Source organism: Vicia villosa, unplaced genomic scaffold (genome assembly GCF_029867415.1).
Source record: "Vicia villosa cultivar HV-30 ecotype Madison, WI unplaced genomic scaffold, Vvil1.0 ctg.000456F_1_1, whole genome shotgun sequence".
NCBI lineage: Eukaryota > Viridiplantae > Streptophyta > Magnoliopsida > Fabales > Fabaceae > Vicia > Vicia villosa.
The window spans coordinates 44,619-62,666 of NW_026705218.1; the positions used below are offsets into that span (position 1 = coordinate 44,619).

Consider the following 18,048-nt stretch of genomic DNA (forward strand, 5'->3'; position numbering starts at 1 on the left):
ATGAATGGCTGGAAACCTGTTGATATTCCTTTAGTGGTGAATGAAAAATTAAAGAAGGAAGATGGTGGAAGATTAGTAGATGCAAGAATGTATAGAAGTTTGATTGGAAGTTTGTTTTATCTAACAGCTACACGACCCGACTTAATGTTCGCTGCTAGTTTACTCTCAAGGTTCATGAGTAAACCAAGTCATTTACATCTTGGAGCAGCAAAACGAGTTTTAAGGTATGTCATGGGAACCATGGAGCATGGAATCAGGTTTGAAAAGAATTCTAAACTTGAAGCTAAAGGCTACTGTTTTAGTGATTGGGTCGGAAGTGTTGATGACATAAAAAGCACTTCTGATTATGTGTTCAGCCTGGGTTCAGGAGTAATTTCTTGGTGTTCGAAGAAACAAGACACTGTAGCGCAATCTTCAGCTGAAGCAGAATATTTGGCAGCTGGTTTGGCTACACAACAATCATTGTGGTTGAGAAGAATACTTGAAGATATCGGAGAAAAGCAAGAAGAAAGTCTGCTGCTTCACTGTGACGATAAATCAGCAATAGCCATGGCGAAGAATCCTGTTTTCCACAGTCGAACAAGACATATTAATATAAAACACCATTTCATTCGAAGTGTGATTGAAGCTGCAATTCACAAGAGCAGCTTGCAGACATTTTTACTAAAGCACTACCAAGGGAAGATTTCAGCAACTTAGAGAAGCAATGGGAGTTAAAGAGCAACACATTAAGGGGGAGTGTTAAAATTAATGTGTTGTAACCACCACTATTAGTAAGCATTATGAAAGAAGTGTAACCATCATATTATAATGATTGTCTTTATGTTAGAGTTGTATCATTAAGATTGAGAGAACCAAAGAGTCCTCATCTTAATTATCATCTTATTGTCTTCTATGTCAGTTTTGATTCAAGCCTATATAGAGGCTTTGTAATGCTAGGAAGTATATAGCAGTGTGTGTGGTGAATTTAATAAAATCAACAATTTTTTCAATGTTCTTCTACCAGTAGAAGTATAGTGCAGAAAGTGACTAAAACCAGTTTTCCTCTGCAGAATCCTGCAACACTATAATTTATCTCATACCACCTCTAGAATACCACAAACAATAACTCTTGGAAAAGAAATTGTTTCACCAAGGGTCACTACATTGTGAAACAATATCAGCATGGCTTATAAAAGCATAATTTCAGATTCAGAATTCACATCACAAAAAATCAAAAATCTTCTAGAATAAATTCCAGACACTCTTCGTTACAATCGAGTTTTCACCCGTCTTGTGCAGACTCGAGAAGGCTGAATTATCCTGGGTATTCATGCGTAGAAACTCCAAGACAAATTGGGAGTACTTGAAATACTATAAAAAAAGTGTTCCGTACACGATTCTAGCCTCGATTACATTCGATTTAAATTAATTTTCTAACATTAGATATGTGAGGACTAACTACTCAGGCTTGAATCCAATAAAGTGGATAATATTATATAAGTATATTAAAAAAGAGACATGGCATATGCAGCAAGGAAACAATTTTTCCCCTTATTGCTTTTTCCTAATCTTGTTTTAATGGTCATACAACTGAAGTTATTAAGAAAAACATAACACTAAGAAACTATTCGCATAACATGATTTTGTACTAAAAGAAACAAATGAAATCCTAGTTTAACAAAAGAAGTTACTTTCCCTAAGAATGAATGTGACATGCCTTCATAAAATAAAGAAACATTGGAGTTTGAGAAATCCAGTAAAGCAGTGTTGTTATATTATATGGTATTAGGCATTAACCCCTTACTAAAGCAAGCATCCTAAAATGGTGAACGTGATTGAACAAAAATAGGACAAGTTAAGGATCATCAAACCAAAGCAGAACCTATAATTCATATATGTTTTAGTTTTTCTGACATTGCCTTATGTTTGTGGTCATGTCAAATGTGAAGGAGATCCTAAACTAATATAAATCATATAGAGCCAATGTTTGTCTTGTGCAGCATTTGATAGAACTGAACAGAAAAACAAAAAACAAAATGCATATAAGTTTCATCCCAGGACAATTACAAGACCTATGGGATCTATGGGGTTTAGAAATACTAATGCTCTTGAGTTTCACAATTCAAGTCATCCTCACCGTATACGGCAGCCGAAGAAAGGACATCCCAGGTATGTGGATAAGGCTCACAGTTTGGTTTACCTATTTGCTCTCTTCTTTATTTGCTAAAATCATCATAGGCAAACTCACTGAAATACCCGAAAGTGATCCAGACGAGCGCAACATTAGACGCGAACTCAAGGCGTTGTTTGCGCCGCTACTCCTAGTCCAAATAGGAAATCCAGATGCCATAACTGCTTACTCAATTGAAGACAACAGATTGGGTTTGAGGCAGCTTCTTACCCTTGTTTTACAAGTAGCTGTTGTGATTTGGATCATTGTAAAGAGCTGGACACATTCACACCTCTCTTATCTTTACCTTCCGTTACTCGTCTCCGGGCTCATAAAGTATGGAGAAGTTGTGTGGACTCTCAAGTCAGCTCTTACTAAAACATCCGGTATAATAACAGTTCAAGAGATTGATGATCATGAAGCAAACATGCCTTCTTTATTCAGATTCCTTCCGGATGATATACCAAATATTGAATTGATCTTGAAGGCTTATTATCGCTTTATCTCGTTGAAGCCTCACCGCGAAAACTGGCTATATCAGCCGCTCTACGACTCTCTACCGTGGATGTCTATTGATGATTATGAGCCGGAGGATATCTTTCAAATCACAGATGCAGAACTCAGCTTTATGTATGATGTGCTATACACGAAAGCCCCTATAATCTACACGAAAGCAGGTTTTATTCTTCGCGTTGTGAGCTTCTCCCATTTAGTTATGACATTGTGTGGATTTTCGATCTTGTTCCAAGAAAACTTTTCGCGCCATTTGAAAGCTTGTTTTATAGCTGGTGTATTAGGAGGAGCTGTTGTTTTGGAGGCATACCAGATTGCGCAATTACCTTTCTCAGATTGGGCGATTGTTCAAATGATCAAGCACCAACATCTTCCATTAATGATCTCATGCCTAAGGTTTCTTGGACCGAGGGCAACCAATCGGAAAAGGTGGTCAAATACTTTGGCGCAGTTTAACTTGATGACATTTTGCATCCATCATGACAAGCCATTGAGGTGTGGAAGAATTCTTAAGTTCCGGGGGATGGACATGATGTTGAAGAAGAATAAGAATAGGACGCGTGTAGCGTTTCCTAAAGAATTGAAAGTTCTGATGGTTGAAGAAATGAGAGATATCGATAGAGAGAGAGGACTAAAGCCGTTCAATCATAGAGGAGATTGGTCACTCGGAAGATATGATTGTCTCCATGATTTGAAATGGAGTGTTCAAAGAGATTTCGATAAGAGCATTACTATATGGCACATTGCAACTGATATATGCTATTATTCTGATTCAGAAACTAGTGCACAGTATCACAATGCTGCAAGTTACACCAAAATCCAAATGGCGAAATCATTGTCAGATTACATGATGTACCTTCTCGCGCTGCGTCCTCATATGCTTTCCATGACAACTAGTAACATAATCTTTCGACACGCGTGTGAGAAACTCAAGTCATTGTTGCTAGAACACGAAGAATCTGTGAAAGATGAGAAAGAAGCTTGTAGGATTTTGAGAATGGAAAGAGTTCCACATTACTCCAGATCAGAAAGGAGATCAGAAACTGTTGTGACATCAAAATGGCATGTACTAAGGGATGCTCAAAGACTAGCTAGGAATTTGATGGTTAGGGAGAATAGATGGAAAGTGATATGCAGTGTGTGGGTGGAGATGTTGTGCTATGCTGCAGCTAATTGCAATGTAGATTACCATTCAGAACAAATAAGGAGAGGTGGAGGGTTGATAACTCATGTTTGGATTCTGTTAGCACACAAAACAGATAAATATCATATCAGTGACTAACTTCATAACTGGGTTGGGAGTTTCTATATTTAATGATTAATGATATGTATTTATGTTATGTAGGATTTTATTTTATCTATGCATAGTTAATTTACATGTTTTTAACTAGGAGAAATAAAAAAATCTGAGGTAAGAATGGAACCACGTGAAATAAAGTCATGGCACGTGGTCACCAGAGACTGGTTTTTTTTATGTAGGGTGAATAATGCATATTATGAAGAATGAAGTAGGCACTGTTTTTTCTTTTGTTTGCATTACATTATATTCATTGTGTTGTTCTGAAGTTTAGCTTCTGAATTTAAAATGATGACAAATTGGCATATCTTACCATCTTAGTGTGTTGGTTGAGATTGATTACTACTGAGTGTAGATTTTATGGAGTTTGTATGGCTTTTATGGCCACTTTATTTTTGGTTGGGAGCATATTATTGTTTCATATTGGAACAAGAGTTGGTCGGAAAGTATGAATTCAGAGTATGTTATGATGGTTTGGAGTTTCGGATGTGATATAGAGGCACTGACCATCATGTTTGTATGAGAGTGAAAATATGGGGTTGGAATGAGAACAAATTTGGAGCACTTTCCTTTTTAAATAGGAAAAATGATTGGAACTTACACGCGTGTAGAATAACGTGGGACGTGGTTAGCTGTTAGATTGATCTAAATGGCTAACAACACAGTATCGGGAGGGGTTGCTTGTTCGTAAGAGAAAAAATCTACCTGTTATGCACCAAATGCTTCGTTGCGTCGTTATCGTGCCTTTTCCTCTTTGGGCCTTTGTAGATGACCCGAAACAGTTGGCCCCAAGCCCTGTTTTGGCTTTCGAGGGCGAGGGTTTGTGACACGTAACTTTACTCGACCATAGAATCCGTGGACGCGGAAATTCTAGATGGAACATTGTCGCTCTTAGGAATAGGTGCATTAAATGTCTCCACGTAAGACGTAACACGAGGCTAAGAATGGATGACATGTCTCCCCACACTAGTCAGTAATGATGTTTCTCTTTCGTTGGAGTACTCAAGTGCTTTTTGAACCATTTTCGAGGAGATCTCAACCGTTGGTAGTGTGGGGTGATTGTATGATCCTCAATGCTCGAGTAGGGTATAAGAAGATTTTGAAGCATCATTTTACTTTTTTTCTGTTGTTCGTTCGACTTACAAAAGAGAGTATTTCTGCTTCTTTTTTTATGAAGCGTTCTTGTTCAAGTGTCGGATCAAGTTCTAACAACTTCTTTTGTCGGCATTGGCCTTGCACGCTTGGTTGTTTCTTCCTTTGAGTTCCAAAGTTCAACGTTCTCCTTTTGCTCTCGTTTTCCTTTTCTAGGATTTCTAAGATAGTGAGTGTTCGAGCTTTCTTGCTTGTTACGTTGTATATGCATTCATTTTCTTTCACAACAGGGACCAGACATATTGAGGATGGTTTTTGCTTTTATTCGCGAAGATGACTTTGACTAAGTTGTGACTGACGTGGGTCCTGCGACTGACCGGGGAATGTTTCTTCCAGATGAAGATAAGAGGATCTATAGTCAACACAATGAGCGTGCAATCTCTTTTTATGAATGCCGATTATCTCTCATAGGCTATTGCCTTCCCTTTAATGATTTTAAAGTCAACTGATGACTTAACTAGCAAGTGCACTAATCTCATCGAAGTAATAAAATAACTTGTCTGCACAGGGATTGTAAATTTAACAAGGTAATAACAATGCGATTTGAAATTAATAACAAGGGGGTTCAATAATGATTTGGTTACGAAAACAAGATGAGAATTTTTGTCAGAGTAAAGTCGATGATGAAAAGTGATTAGATAATTATGCATTATATGAAGAATAATTATGCCATAACACTACGACGAATTAACAAGACCACTACACCTAATTCCTTGATGTACAACTCACTAATTTACACAATAATCCTCAAATTGCTTAGACCAATTCAGAGTTAAATCAAGCATTTCCAAGTTCATTAATTCAAAAGTCACAACTTATAATTACCTATTCCTAGTTAATTACTAAGTTGAATAATTGTGCTAGTTCAGATCAGTAAACATATAGTCAATAATCCCTACTCATATGATATCAATTCGCACGCTCGTCAATACACAAAAAGCAATGAACCGAACAATTAAATAATAAATATAACATAAAAACCTTCAAATAATCTCAAACACTCATATGGTCCAACATAGTACAATTACGTTCATCTTAAAAGATCTAATCTAAAATAACTTAGCTACTCATAGTGAAATTATTAATTACCATAATTAATAAGAAGTATTCATCAAAATCTATGGAAAATAAGCTCTCAAATAACTCCAATACTCTCCAAAACCGTGCTCTAAAAGCTCCTGGTCGTCACTTTCTATCTCAAATTCGGAACCCTAAAAAAAGTAACAGAACCTATAAATAGAAACTGTCGTGTATCAAGAAAATGCATTATCGCGACCGCGTTGGAAAGCCTCACAATCGCGATGTTGCGCCATCCCGCCCACGATGGGATCTTCGTGACCGCGAGAAAAACAGTGTAAAAACTCTTTTATTTTCTTCAAGTTTCCACTAAGTCCCAACTTTCTTCCTCTTGGTTATTTTTTCTCACTTATTCATATTTTGACAAGGCTTTTGCTCATAATTCCTGCGATTTTATCCGAAATTTCTCGTAAATATTATGTAATGACTGAGTGTCATCATCAACATATTGAACCATTTGGTGAATACCCCTTCACCATTACATCCGGTGAGTTGTACATTTTTCTAAATTTTTCTAGCACTAGTGTAAGTATGAATGGGTAAGTTGAATGTGATGTTGTTCTTTAATCTTTTTAAATCTCAAAACAACTCCAACTACGAGGAAGATCCTAGTTTTCTCTCATTAAGAAAAAATAATAGATATTTTGAGGCTTATTTTGATAGCATGAAACATTTCTAGGATTACTTTTACCTAGTTAATCCTCTTAATGAAGAAACACATGCAAATATCTTCCACTTAGAACCTAGTCCTTCACCTATATGTGTGGACGTCTTTCGTAAGTATTAGACTCAAAGTATTATTTGACAAAGGTAAGATCATATCTCTATAAATATAGGGGGCCTACTTCAAGAGCAACTATACTTAAAGAACCAATTGGCGGCCTTATATAAGGAGATTGGCTACGTCGATGTGGTTATCCCATCTGACGCGGCGGTAAGAAATAGGTGAAAGTCTTTGAAAGAATATCAGGAAAGTCAGAAGAAAGTTGAGGAAGAATTTTGTGCGATTTGTTAAGAGAATCTTGATCTCTCTAAGAAGTTAGCTATAACTCGATACAATAAAGTTTCTCACTTGGCAAGGATGCTTTTTAGAGTGCCTTGAAACAAATGAAATATTTTTATCCCACCATGTCGATGTCTTAAGATTGAGTTTCTCTTAATCTGCCTATTAAGGATGAGAATGTAGTCTTTTTGGGGGACTAACGTGCCCTTTTATTGACAGGCGTGCTTTTACCCGGCAAGAGTGGATCTTTGTTGCTTTTCCTGTAATATATACATATACTTCAGTTTATTATTTAGTTGTATTTTACCTTATCTGTGGTATTGTTTTCGGTCCCGGGTTCATTTCTCAGGGATTTAGTCTTTCCTCTAAGTTTGAGCTTAAAGTTTATTGGACGTCTTTGGGACCGCACTGGCCAAGGTTCAGTACCCCTTTCCATGCCCACAGGTGAAAACCTAGTTTGAGGTTGACGTTTCAAAGACTCACCATGAACTTTGAAGTGATTAGCCATAAAGAGTGGAGGTGAGCTGGTTATTTGTTACTTTAGGCCTTGATTTCTTTGTGTGTGTATTGGCATTTTGGAGTTTTGATTGCTTTAGTCACACACTTCTGGCGTTTGTGACAATATCCCTGAATCTTTATGATTAGGCTTTTATCTCTCTAGTTGTACCCTAGACTCATTGTTCCCTTTCATAATCACAAAGGAAAAAGATTTTTTAGTGGAAATTTATTCTTTCTTTAACCAAACAATCCTGATAAATTATAGTAATGTGTAGTTTATTTTTACAAAAGAAAAATTTAAATAAATAGGTAGTCACAGAGAATGTGGTAGTTATTTTTGAATTTTTACGGATCATCCACTTTTGCTTGTCTGGCTGAAACGACATGTGTTTCCTGAAGGAGGAGGTGAAGGATTCCTAGCAGCCGTATCAGTGACAACGACTTGCTGTTGGATGGTGGATTGAGTAGCTTTGGAAGCCTCCATCATTGAATAACCAGGAGGAGGATTCAAAGTAAAAGAGCATAAAGTGTGATGGAATTGATCAAGAAATGGAGATATGTGCTTCGGTTGAAGGGGATCTGGATTTTTAAACAGAGGAGATTCAATTGAATCAAGAGAAGTTTGATCATGAAAAATTGCGGGAGTCAGAAGTTGATTCCCACAAACAACCCAATTGTTCCATGTTTGAAGTAGAGTTGATCGAAAACTATAAATTTAGAGCCTGTTACAGTGATTTAGATCTTCTGTTATGTTGGAGAGGGGTTCACTAGCAAGGTTAGCATTCCAACACTCAATTTAGTATGAGAGTGAAATGTGGAGTTTGAATGGGAAAATATTTGAATACCCATGAAGTGGCACACTTTCCTCTTTAAATAGGAGAAATGGTTTGCATCTACACTCGTGTAAAAAAATGTAAGACATGGTCATTCGTTAAATTGATCTAGACAAATGACAACATACTCTCGAAAGGGATTTCTTGTTCGATAGGAGAAAAAAGTATGTTTGTTTTGCACCAAATGCTTCGCTACGTTGTTATAGGAACTTTGCCTCTTTAGGCCTTTGTGGGTGCCCCAAACAAATATAATATGAATTTATTTGGGACATGCTTAGAATTTTATTTCTATTTCGCACGTCATATGTTTTACTTCTATATGATAAAAAGGTCTAAAGAGACACCTTTCTTATGAGGGCCAACATACATTCATGTGTCACCTAGTCCCAAGTACGATGGATGATCTATAAGTGACGTGGTTAAGAAGGTAGGCACCCCAGAAATGTCTCGGACAAAAAAAAATGTGATCCAAAAGTGCCATGACCTAGAAGACAGACATACTAGAAGGTAGACGTTAGGAAGCCTAGAAGTGTTCCAACACACAAGACATGCATTCCAGATGGTAGCACGCCCAGAAGACAAGTAAGCCACAATGGGAGGCGACCTAGAAATGTCTTAACCCATAAGGCAAGAAGGCCAGAAGGTAAGCGGCCCTAAAGAAAAGCATGCCATAAGGTATGCAACCCATAAGTGTCTTGACCATAAGACAACTACTCTAGAAGACTTGCTGACCAAGAGATAGGATGTCCCAAAGTTAAACATGATTGGACCAAAATGCACAATTTTGAGAATCAGGTCAACCCAATCTTAATACTCACTAAATACATCAATGTCCTGAAAAATAATTGCAAATTAATTCATATTCCCTTTTATTCATATGTATTTTTAGTTCCAAATATAATATATTTAGCATGACTAATATTTAACATCGGTCTAAAATAAATTTCTTCTTAATAACATTTGATAATTGCAAAATATGCACAATTAATCACAACAAATTCCTTCTATGTTTGAAATGTTTAAGGGAAAAGGATAACTCTTTTCTATTAAGGTATAAATATCCTAATCAAAGCTCAACTAATCCTTGTAAGGCCGAAAACCTAGTGCGTGAATAGTCCAAGGCTCCTTTCGGTCTGTCGATGATAAACATACATTTCAAAATCATGGAAACTCCAAGGTGATAAACATATCCACACCTCCATACATAATGTTTTATATATAGGAAAACCTCTAATTTCTTCGATTCAAATCACTAACGAGTTTATGATTTATTGCATATGCATTATTCCATATTGTACTATTAAATATTTTACAAGAAAAAGGAGAATAGCAATAGCCTCAATGACAACTAAGTCAGCTCCCTCTTTTAGCCCTTTTGCTGGGACGAGAAGGGACCAGATAACCCATAAAACTAAGCTCCCTCATTAAACTTTCAAGTTCTAATGAGGAGGATCTTAAGTTTTTTTATTCCAAAAATGGAATAAAACACTCCAGCTTTGTTGAATCATCTTTCAAACTTTATGAAGTACTAACACTTTATGTTGCTACCTTTCATTTTATTCATTGTCACATGAAATGATGAAATGTCGATTTATCATGGTCCTTATGAAAAGATAAAGGAGCCTTGCATGCTTCACCAAGATGGATTAATTTCCAACAAAGTAAACTGGTCAAAAACATCTTGGGAAATGTAGCTCATTCTTAACTCATAAACTGATAAACAAATATACTAACAGTTTTATTTGTAATAAGAATATATTTTTATTATAAAAAACAGCAAGTCGAAACTCCATCCAAGGTCATATATCTGGTCGAGTAAGAGTCACGACACTCATCTTATGTATGTTGGACCTCCTTCCAAGCTCATACACTTAATTGAGTGAAAGTCACATCCCCTAACTTTGAAAAAGCAGACATAGGCTGAAGTTCCATTGCTTTTGCCTCCTAAGGGTTATGTACTTTAGCTTTTGGTTTTGTTTATACCGTTATTGAGTTTTTAAATCCATTTTTACACATGCATAAATCAAAATGTTTGATTATGGTATAAGAAATATGCTTCTAAGTTAATTTATCGAAGTATTGGATCAAGAATCAATTTTGAGAATGTTTCAAGTCATGAAAATGTTAGAATCTAAAAAATACTTTACTTTCCATGACTCGAATCATGGTTACAAAATGTCCAAGAATTATTTTTCATATTGCCATGTTTCAAATTACCACATCTATGGCTCGAATCACATAAGCTTGATTCAAATGATAGACTACCTAATTCGAATAAGACAAATCTTCATTTCTTTAGATTTGGTTATGAAAGTTTGATTCAAATCAAAATTTTACATGACTCGAACCATGTTACTCGAATCACATGACTCAAATCACAATATTGGTTTTCTATTAATTATTGGACATTGACTTAAATAACTTCGTTTCTTGACTTGAATCATTCTCCAACGTATATAAAAGCACTATCGCTCAAAACCTTTCACACTGTTAAAAAACGTACACTTCCACTATTGATTTGAAATTTCACAACACACTTATTCTCTCATTTTCAAAAGGGTTTTGAGTTTTGCTTTGAGTGTTTGCAAACAAAATCTTTTAACTTCTAATTCTTTCTTTGTCCATTTTCGTTTGAATTTAACTCTTATCTTTGAGGTGTGAGATATGCGAGGAGGTCAGTTATCGTGACTAACACTTCTTTGAAGATTTCTTGAGATTTCAGAGGTTTGCAAATTGTATGTGTGGTTGTTGCTGGTTTTGACAAGTCCAGTGGAAAAGAAGGAGGTTCTTCTCTCCAAAATTACTTTGGTAGTATTATGTAGAAACCTACAGATAAAGTGAGAATCATTCTCAATCTTCAAACAGGCCATGGCTCAAGATACCGGTAGGATCGAGTAAAAATCATTGCAAAATAAAGACTTTGGAGCAACATTCTTGGTGCTGGAAGATTAAAGACGATTTCAAGTGATTTTTTTGCATGGATTCATTATTGAATACTGTGTGCAAGTCAACGAGGATTCAAGTAGAAGATTTTATATTTTTAGCATTATTCAGACAGTGATTATACTGAACATCTTGTAATTTTGTTGAAATTTATAGTGGAAGACAAATAATTTCAATGGGAATCTATTGGAGAATGGAGTAGGTTTAGAGAGGACGATGGCTGAACTATTATATATCCATCATACTTTATCTTCTATCTCTCTCTATTTTAATTTCTTAGAAGTTCATGTTTTTGTTGTTTTTAACGTTTTTGTAGAATCACATGTTGTCAGGTTTATTGCCTTGATAGTGATTTAGTGTATAAGCGTAGGCTTTGTTATATCAGTGTTGCAAAATTCTCTCGTTGTTAATTTATATTTGAAATTGTGATTTTAGAATTCTCACTGCATTGACATTTTAACGTTACACTTCTCGTGTAAGACTATCATAATTCAATTCACATATTGATTGTTTGGTTATATGTTTTGATCTAAGTGTTGCGTATATAGCGTCTAATAAACATAATCAATCTTATATACATTGAGTTTCTGTTCACTAAATCGCTTTTAAACTCTTATAACTTTTAAAATAAATAAATTGTTCAAATCAGTCTTTTTTAAAAGGAGATCTATTCATCCCCTCTAAACCATTGCATTCTCGTATTCTCGCCCAACATCCATAGGAATTGTTTATTCACCTTTTAGTTTCCAAGACCACAAGGACATTTTTGCTTCTTTTAGAGTGTCTTTGGATGAGGTAATTGAAAATTTTAAAGAAATTTAAAATTCAAAGCAATTCAAATGACTCAATTGAAATCCATTCCTTTTTAAATTTTTTTGTTTAGATGGATTATTAAGATAATTCATTGTTAGATTTTTGGAGTCAGTTTTTATAAAATTTAAATTTTTTGGACCAAATTAAAAAATTGAAAAGTAGGGACCAATTTGCAATTTTTAAAAGTTTGAAAAGTATGGAGTATTAAGATAATTCATTGTTAGATTTTTGGAGTCATTTTTTTTATAAAATTTAAATTTTTTGGACCAAATTAAAAAATTGAAAAGTAGGGACCAATTTACAATTTTTAAAAGTTTGAAGAATCAAATTGTAAATTTTTAAAATTATTAAGGTCCAATTTGCAATTTTTGAGAATTTTTTGGGTCAATTTTATAATTTTAGAAAATATGAGGACCAATTTGCAAAACTTGAAGAAATAACAGTAACAAATACATTCTATGGAGTACAAAAGAAATTTCAAATTCTTTGATTTTTGGTGTAGTTCTCCCTACCAAGTCCAGCACCAATCACCACTGAACCAATTAACGATCGGTAAAATGAATAAATTTAACTTAGATAGAATACTCCATAAATTTCCATCATTTTAACAATTCTTTCATTTTTTTATCCAAATAATAAATTTCTTACAAATCATTTTAAATTCTCTCAAAACATTACATTAACTCATGTTTCATCTAAATACACTCTTATGAATAATGAACTTCTATTTTGAAAATTAAGTTGCGTTATAATCTCGTGGGAAAGAATTAAGAAGAAGAATAGCTCGATTAATATTCTTTAATGTAAAAATAATTTAGTTAAAATTATCAATATGTTTGTGAATAGACTGTCCTTCATGCCTATGCACGGTATATACTTGTTTTTTCATGCAGAGACCTTTATGAAAAGACTTTTATCATGCACCGATTTTCAAGCTTATATGTCTTTTTTTGTTATCACATTCTTATGTGTGGATGTTAATTCAGTTGGAAATTAGCTTCTCCCTCCAACGCCATCTCACTTTCTTGTTGTGTGAGGAGAACAGACATCTTCACCCGCCACACCACATATTGACTTTATTTTTTCTAATAAAATTTTCAACACCAAACTTTGCAGATGGCATAGCTCTTGATACCAGTTTTTTATGATAAATCGTATTTGATGAAATAAGTATATTTATTATTAAGAAAAGAATAACAAAATGACAATACAAGAATTCTCTACAACCTTTTATTCTCTCTGACTCTGTTGTTTTTAATGAATACAACATGCCTATTTAAACTATGGAAAAATGCATATCAACCTTCCTTTACGAAGGGTTATCAACAAATGTAATTTATTTTCTAAATATCTAATCTATTAAGCCACACACTACAAAGCTAAATGACTTTGAGTCAATGTATTAAGGAGATGATACAAGAATGACTCTGACAAATAAATTAAACAATTTGCTTGCCACCTTTGTCTCATTATGCGTGCATATAACCTCACATTAGAATCTTCTTGAGACACCATGCATGTCTTGATGAGCAATTAAATTTTCTCTATTGTATGTTATATAATCAATGAAAATAATTAAAAAATGAACATGCTAGATACTGAAGCCGTGATCAAAGTCATCATGAGAAGGGAATAAAGAGGGCACATTGAATAAATCATCCCCATATTCAGTGGAAGACTCAAAGTATGTCTGAATGTGATCAGGAAATGTGTAAGAGTTTTCTGGGGTTGACAAATCAGCAGCATTTGTCATTTCCATCATCTCCTTAAACTTTGATGATTGAAGCAAAAGACCTAATGCCGACGTCGTGCCAGCTGGTCGAGGCTGTACTAGTTCTTCTTCTCCTCCTAATGACTCATTTTGATTAGTCATCATCATGTTTGGGATAAATTTGGTGTCAGAGATTGGGTTATTACTAGAATTATGAACAAGTTTGTTATTGTTATCATTGTGATTAGGCTTTAGCCACTTAATATAACGGCTGAGGTCGAAATTGGTGACAGCATTGAGTCCACGATATTCAATAGCTGCCATATCGTATGCTGTGGCTGCTTCTTCTTGTGTAGCTGCAAAGTAAGGATTAATATATCATCATTTATAATCAATTAGAACTAGGGTTTAGTGGAAATCTAACTAACCATATGTTCCAAGATAAAGATATTTGTTGCCAAAAACTCTCCCAATACGAGCCTCCCACCTTCCATTATGATGGTGTCTGAGATCATAGAAAAGTAAACTAATTAACCTTTGTGTTTGTTTTATGATCACAAAAAAAAGTTTGGTTGAATACCGACCTTGCCACGCCTCTATATTTAGAAACTCCGCGAGAAAAACCACTGCTTTTCCTGTAACATTTTTAGTTAATGCTTTGTTAAATTTAGGATAACTTAGGGCACAAGTTAGCATGACCGATATTATTATCATAACATACGATAAAAGAAGCTTACCTCCTTAATGATCCAATATACTCCTCCCTTGATTGATCCTCCATCTCTCGCAACTGATTCTCGTAGCTACATAACTACAATTGAGAGATAACTTTGTTATTTCGTTTTTATTTATCAAAAGCATTTACAAACTTGTGAAATAAGTGTACCGGAAAGTTAAGAATAGTATCTCGGCCCCAATATTTCAATGCAGCTAGATCATAAGCATGTGCAGCAGTCTCTTCATCATCATAAGCACCAAGGTAGACTGTAGTAATCATATAAAAGAAACACATATTATCTATTTATAATATCTTGATCAATGAAAAATATATGGATTAAGTTAAGACTATATATATCTATAAACCTTGTCGTCCTTTCTTGTTTTGCGATTCATTCCAACTATTCTTGTCCCACAAATGAGCTTCATATCGCCCGGTCCATCTATGCCTGATTAATCAAACTAGACATATTAATTTCATATAAAACTATCATAATAAACAAAAGTTGCATGAAACGAAAGACAACATATGACCTAGTGACTCCTCTATATATTGAGCTACGTTGAATTGGAGAATCCCTCGGGACACTTCTCCTTGTTCTTTTCACTTTGGTGTTAGTTGCATTAAGGTTATTGTTATTACTTGCATTGTTTTTTTGAGTTTGTTCTTGAGACAGTTTGGCCATGGAAAACAAAAGATGAATGGTGCAAAAAAAGATGTATTATACATATGTCTTAGTCATGGAATGCATGAAGAGGGTGATTTAAAGGGATAGGATAAAGGATAGGGTTAGAAAAGATTGTGCTGGCAATTACACTACATATAGCCGGCTAAGGAATGGTTGTTGTTTCTTGCCGTCTCTCAAACCGTCTTTCATGTTATGTTATCACTTTTTTCTTCATTTGTCTTCACTCAATTTTCTGTCATGTGCCTTTCAACCGGTTTTGGAATCTCTTTCATATAAAACTTTGATTCACCTTTTCTTCTGTTTTGTTACCTCATAAAAAATTATATTTAGTTTACCTTTTTATCATTTTTTTGGAAGCAAAAGGAAGGTGTTGTCGAGGCTTAATTGATTTGTTAGGATAAGTTTTTCTACCAGCTTCTTCATTCTCTGCCTCTCTCAGGTGTTGTCAAGGGTCAAAATATTGACTTAATTGGAACTTGTTTCTATTTACAATCACAGATATCATTGCTAATACGATATCTTGATGCATTATAAACTTACACAGTTACACTACTCCTCCAACGTGTTATTATTTGTGCCGAGTTGATTATCATAATAGTTTTAGGCGAATTTTTATTTACCCAACTCAAAAAGTTGGGTAAAATTACCTCCTTTGTAAAATGTTTCGAAAACAATAAATATTTGTAGTGTTTTAATAAATAATTAAATGTGTTAAATGAGATGGAATCATGTGATTGGTTGGAGGTACACTACCTAACTTTTTGTGATAGGTAGAGAAGTTGTCCTCATAGTTTTAATATATTGACACCCACCTATAACACAACAGAACTATTTTAACACACCAGGATAAATTAATAAAACGCTTAAATAGTCTTTAAATTAATAAAAAGCTTAAATAGTCTTTAGGTTCATTTAAGTTAGCGAGTTTTTGCGACTACTCTTTAAATTTTTTTTTCCAGATCTGAGTCTTTATATCTCAGGTTTGTGTTGTATTTATTCCATGACGTTAGTTTTCTGTTAAAAAAAAGTTGAGTTGGCAAACAACGCTGATGTGAAATGTCATTTATTTTTTATTTTGTTTAATATTATGCTGACGTGGATTCAATACGTGAGATGATGATTTAAAGGAGGGCTAAATCCAAAAAAAAGACACCATTTATTTCATCTTCTTCAAAAAAAAAAATTTGTAGGTTGCTGCGTTTTCCTTCTATATGTATAATGGCAACATCATCAGTAGGCAATTGCCGCAGTCTCAGATCCCAGTTTGTGGTTGCAATAAGGCAATGCGGATGTTCATCTCAAATTCAAGGGAAAACCCTAAACGAAGATTTTGGAAATGTGCAAATTCGGGTGTAATATCAAGTGAACCGAAAAATTCAATTGGTTGCAATTGCTCAGAAGTTGTGTGGGAATTAAGTTCCATTATCAAAGAGGTTGAAGCAAGGAAAAAACAAAAAGCTGAAGTTGGAAAACGAAAGGAAGAAGGTCAATTTGTTTAGGATGTTGTTGATTTTGTCATGGGTATTGTTCTTTGCTTACCAGAAATGGTAGTGAGTTCCATGTTCATGGTGTATGTAATTTTTATGTTTTAGTCTCTATAAGATGTTTAGTTGTTAGATTTCATCCTTGTATTGGTCAATTAGTTAAGAATTTCGTCCCTGGAGTGTTTTGGCATTTTGTATTTGGTTCCTATTTCATAATGGGTTGTTTGTATGTCGTTTCTTAAATCACTACAAGAAATGTGCTTCCTAGCCACGTGAAATAGTGACGTGATTTTCACGTGTGTAAAATACACCAGTTGTGACGTGAAAATCATGTCCCAACATATTTATAATATTTAGAAATAAAAAGTAACGTTAATCAAGGGGGAGAGTCAGAAAGTTTATAAAAAAATGTTGTGACGTGTAAATCACGTCGCATCTTAAAATAAAAAATTGAAAACCAATTGGAGTCAGAAATGCACATGGGGGAAGTTTGAATTTTTTAAAAATTCAGTTGTGACGTGTAAATCACGTCGCAACTAAAAATTACAAAACCCAAAAACTTTAATGGCAGAGTTGACTGACAAGGAGCACGTGGGTTGGGAATGTGCGTTGGTTGCGACGTGAATTTCATTTCGCAACGTGGCGATGTGAAAATCACGTCGCTAAAGTCTTATTAACTTTTCCCAAAACGCTTCTTCCTCTCTCTCTCTCTCGTTCCAGAAGAATATTTTCTTATTCTTTCCCCATCTCTTCTTCCTCTCAACCCTTCTTCTTCCCCATTTTCTCCCAAATTTTTCTTCACCCATTCTCTCAAAATTCATTCTATTCCTTCCAATTGCAAAATATTCAAGTTATGTATCAAATCATTTTTAATTTTCTGTATTTTATTTATTATTTTCGTTTTAATTTTGTATAATTTATTTGTCTGTGTTATAAAGTTTTTTTAGGTGTAATATTTGTGATTGAAGGAGCATTTCAAGAAGACATTTGAAGATTGATAGAGGAAGATAGAGGTAATTTTGGCATTTTATTTTTTGTAGGTTTTTTTTATTGATGAATTAGATTGTAGAAAATTAGGTTTGTAGAAAATTAGATTGAAGGTTAAAATTGATGAATGTTAGTTTTGTAGTAAATTAGGTTTGTAGAAAATTAGAGTTGGAAATTAG

At 34.4% G+C, this 18,048-nt stretch overlaps 3 protein-coding genes across 3 annotated transcripts; 2 read left to right on the forward strand and 1 right to left on the reverse strand.

The window, feature by feature from the left end:
- On the forward strand, positions 1–699 carry LOC131628480 (secreted RxLR effector protein 161-like). The gene has a single exon (XM_058899319.1). It carries the CDS (start codon positions 1–3, stop codon positions 697–699), a length of 699 nt encoding a protein of 232 aa, XP_058755302.1.
- Positions 700–2,018: 1,319 nt separating this feature from the next.
- Positions 2,019–3,947, forward strand: LOC131628481 (uncharacterized). The gene has a single exon (XM_058899320.1). It carries the CDS (start codon positions 2,019–2,021, stop codon positions 3,945–3,947), a length of 1,929 nt encoding a protein of 642 aa, XP_058755303.1.
- A 9,925-nt stretch (positions 3,948–13,872) lies between these two features.
- Positions 13,873–15,395, reverse strand: LOC131628482 (AP2-like ethylene-responsive transcription factor At1g16060). The gene is made up of 7 exons (XM_058899322.1): positions 15,244–15,395; positions 15,076–15,158; positions 14,879–14,976; positions 14,730–14,803; positions 14,577–14,627; positions 14,421–14,497; positions 13,873–14,348 (listed from the first exon to the last, which is right to left on the reverse strand). The coding sequence occupies exons 1-7, from the start codon at positions 15,393–15,395 to the stop codon at positions 13,873–13,875; spliced, it is 1,011 nt and encodes a 336-aa protein (XP_058755305.1).
- Positions 15,396–18,048: the final 2,653 nt, after the last annotated feature.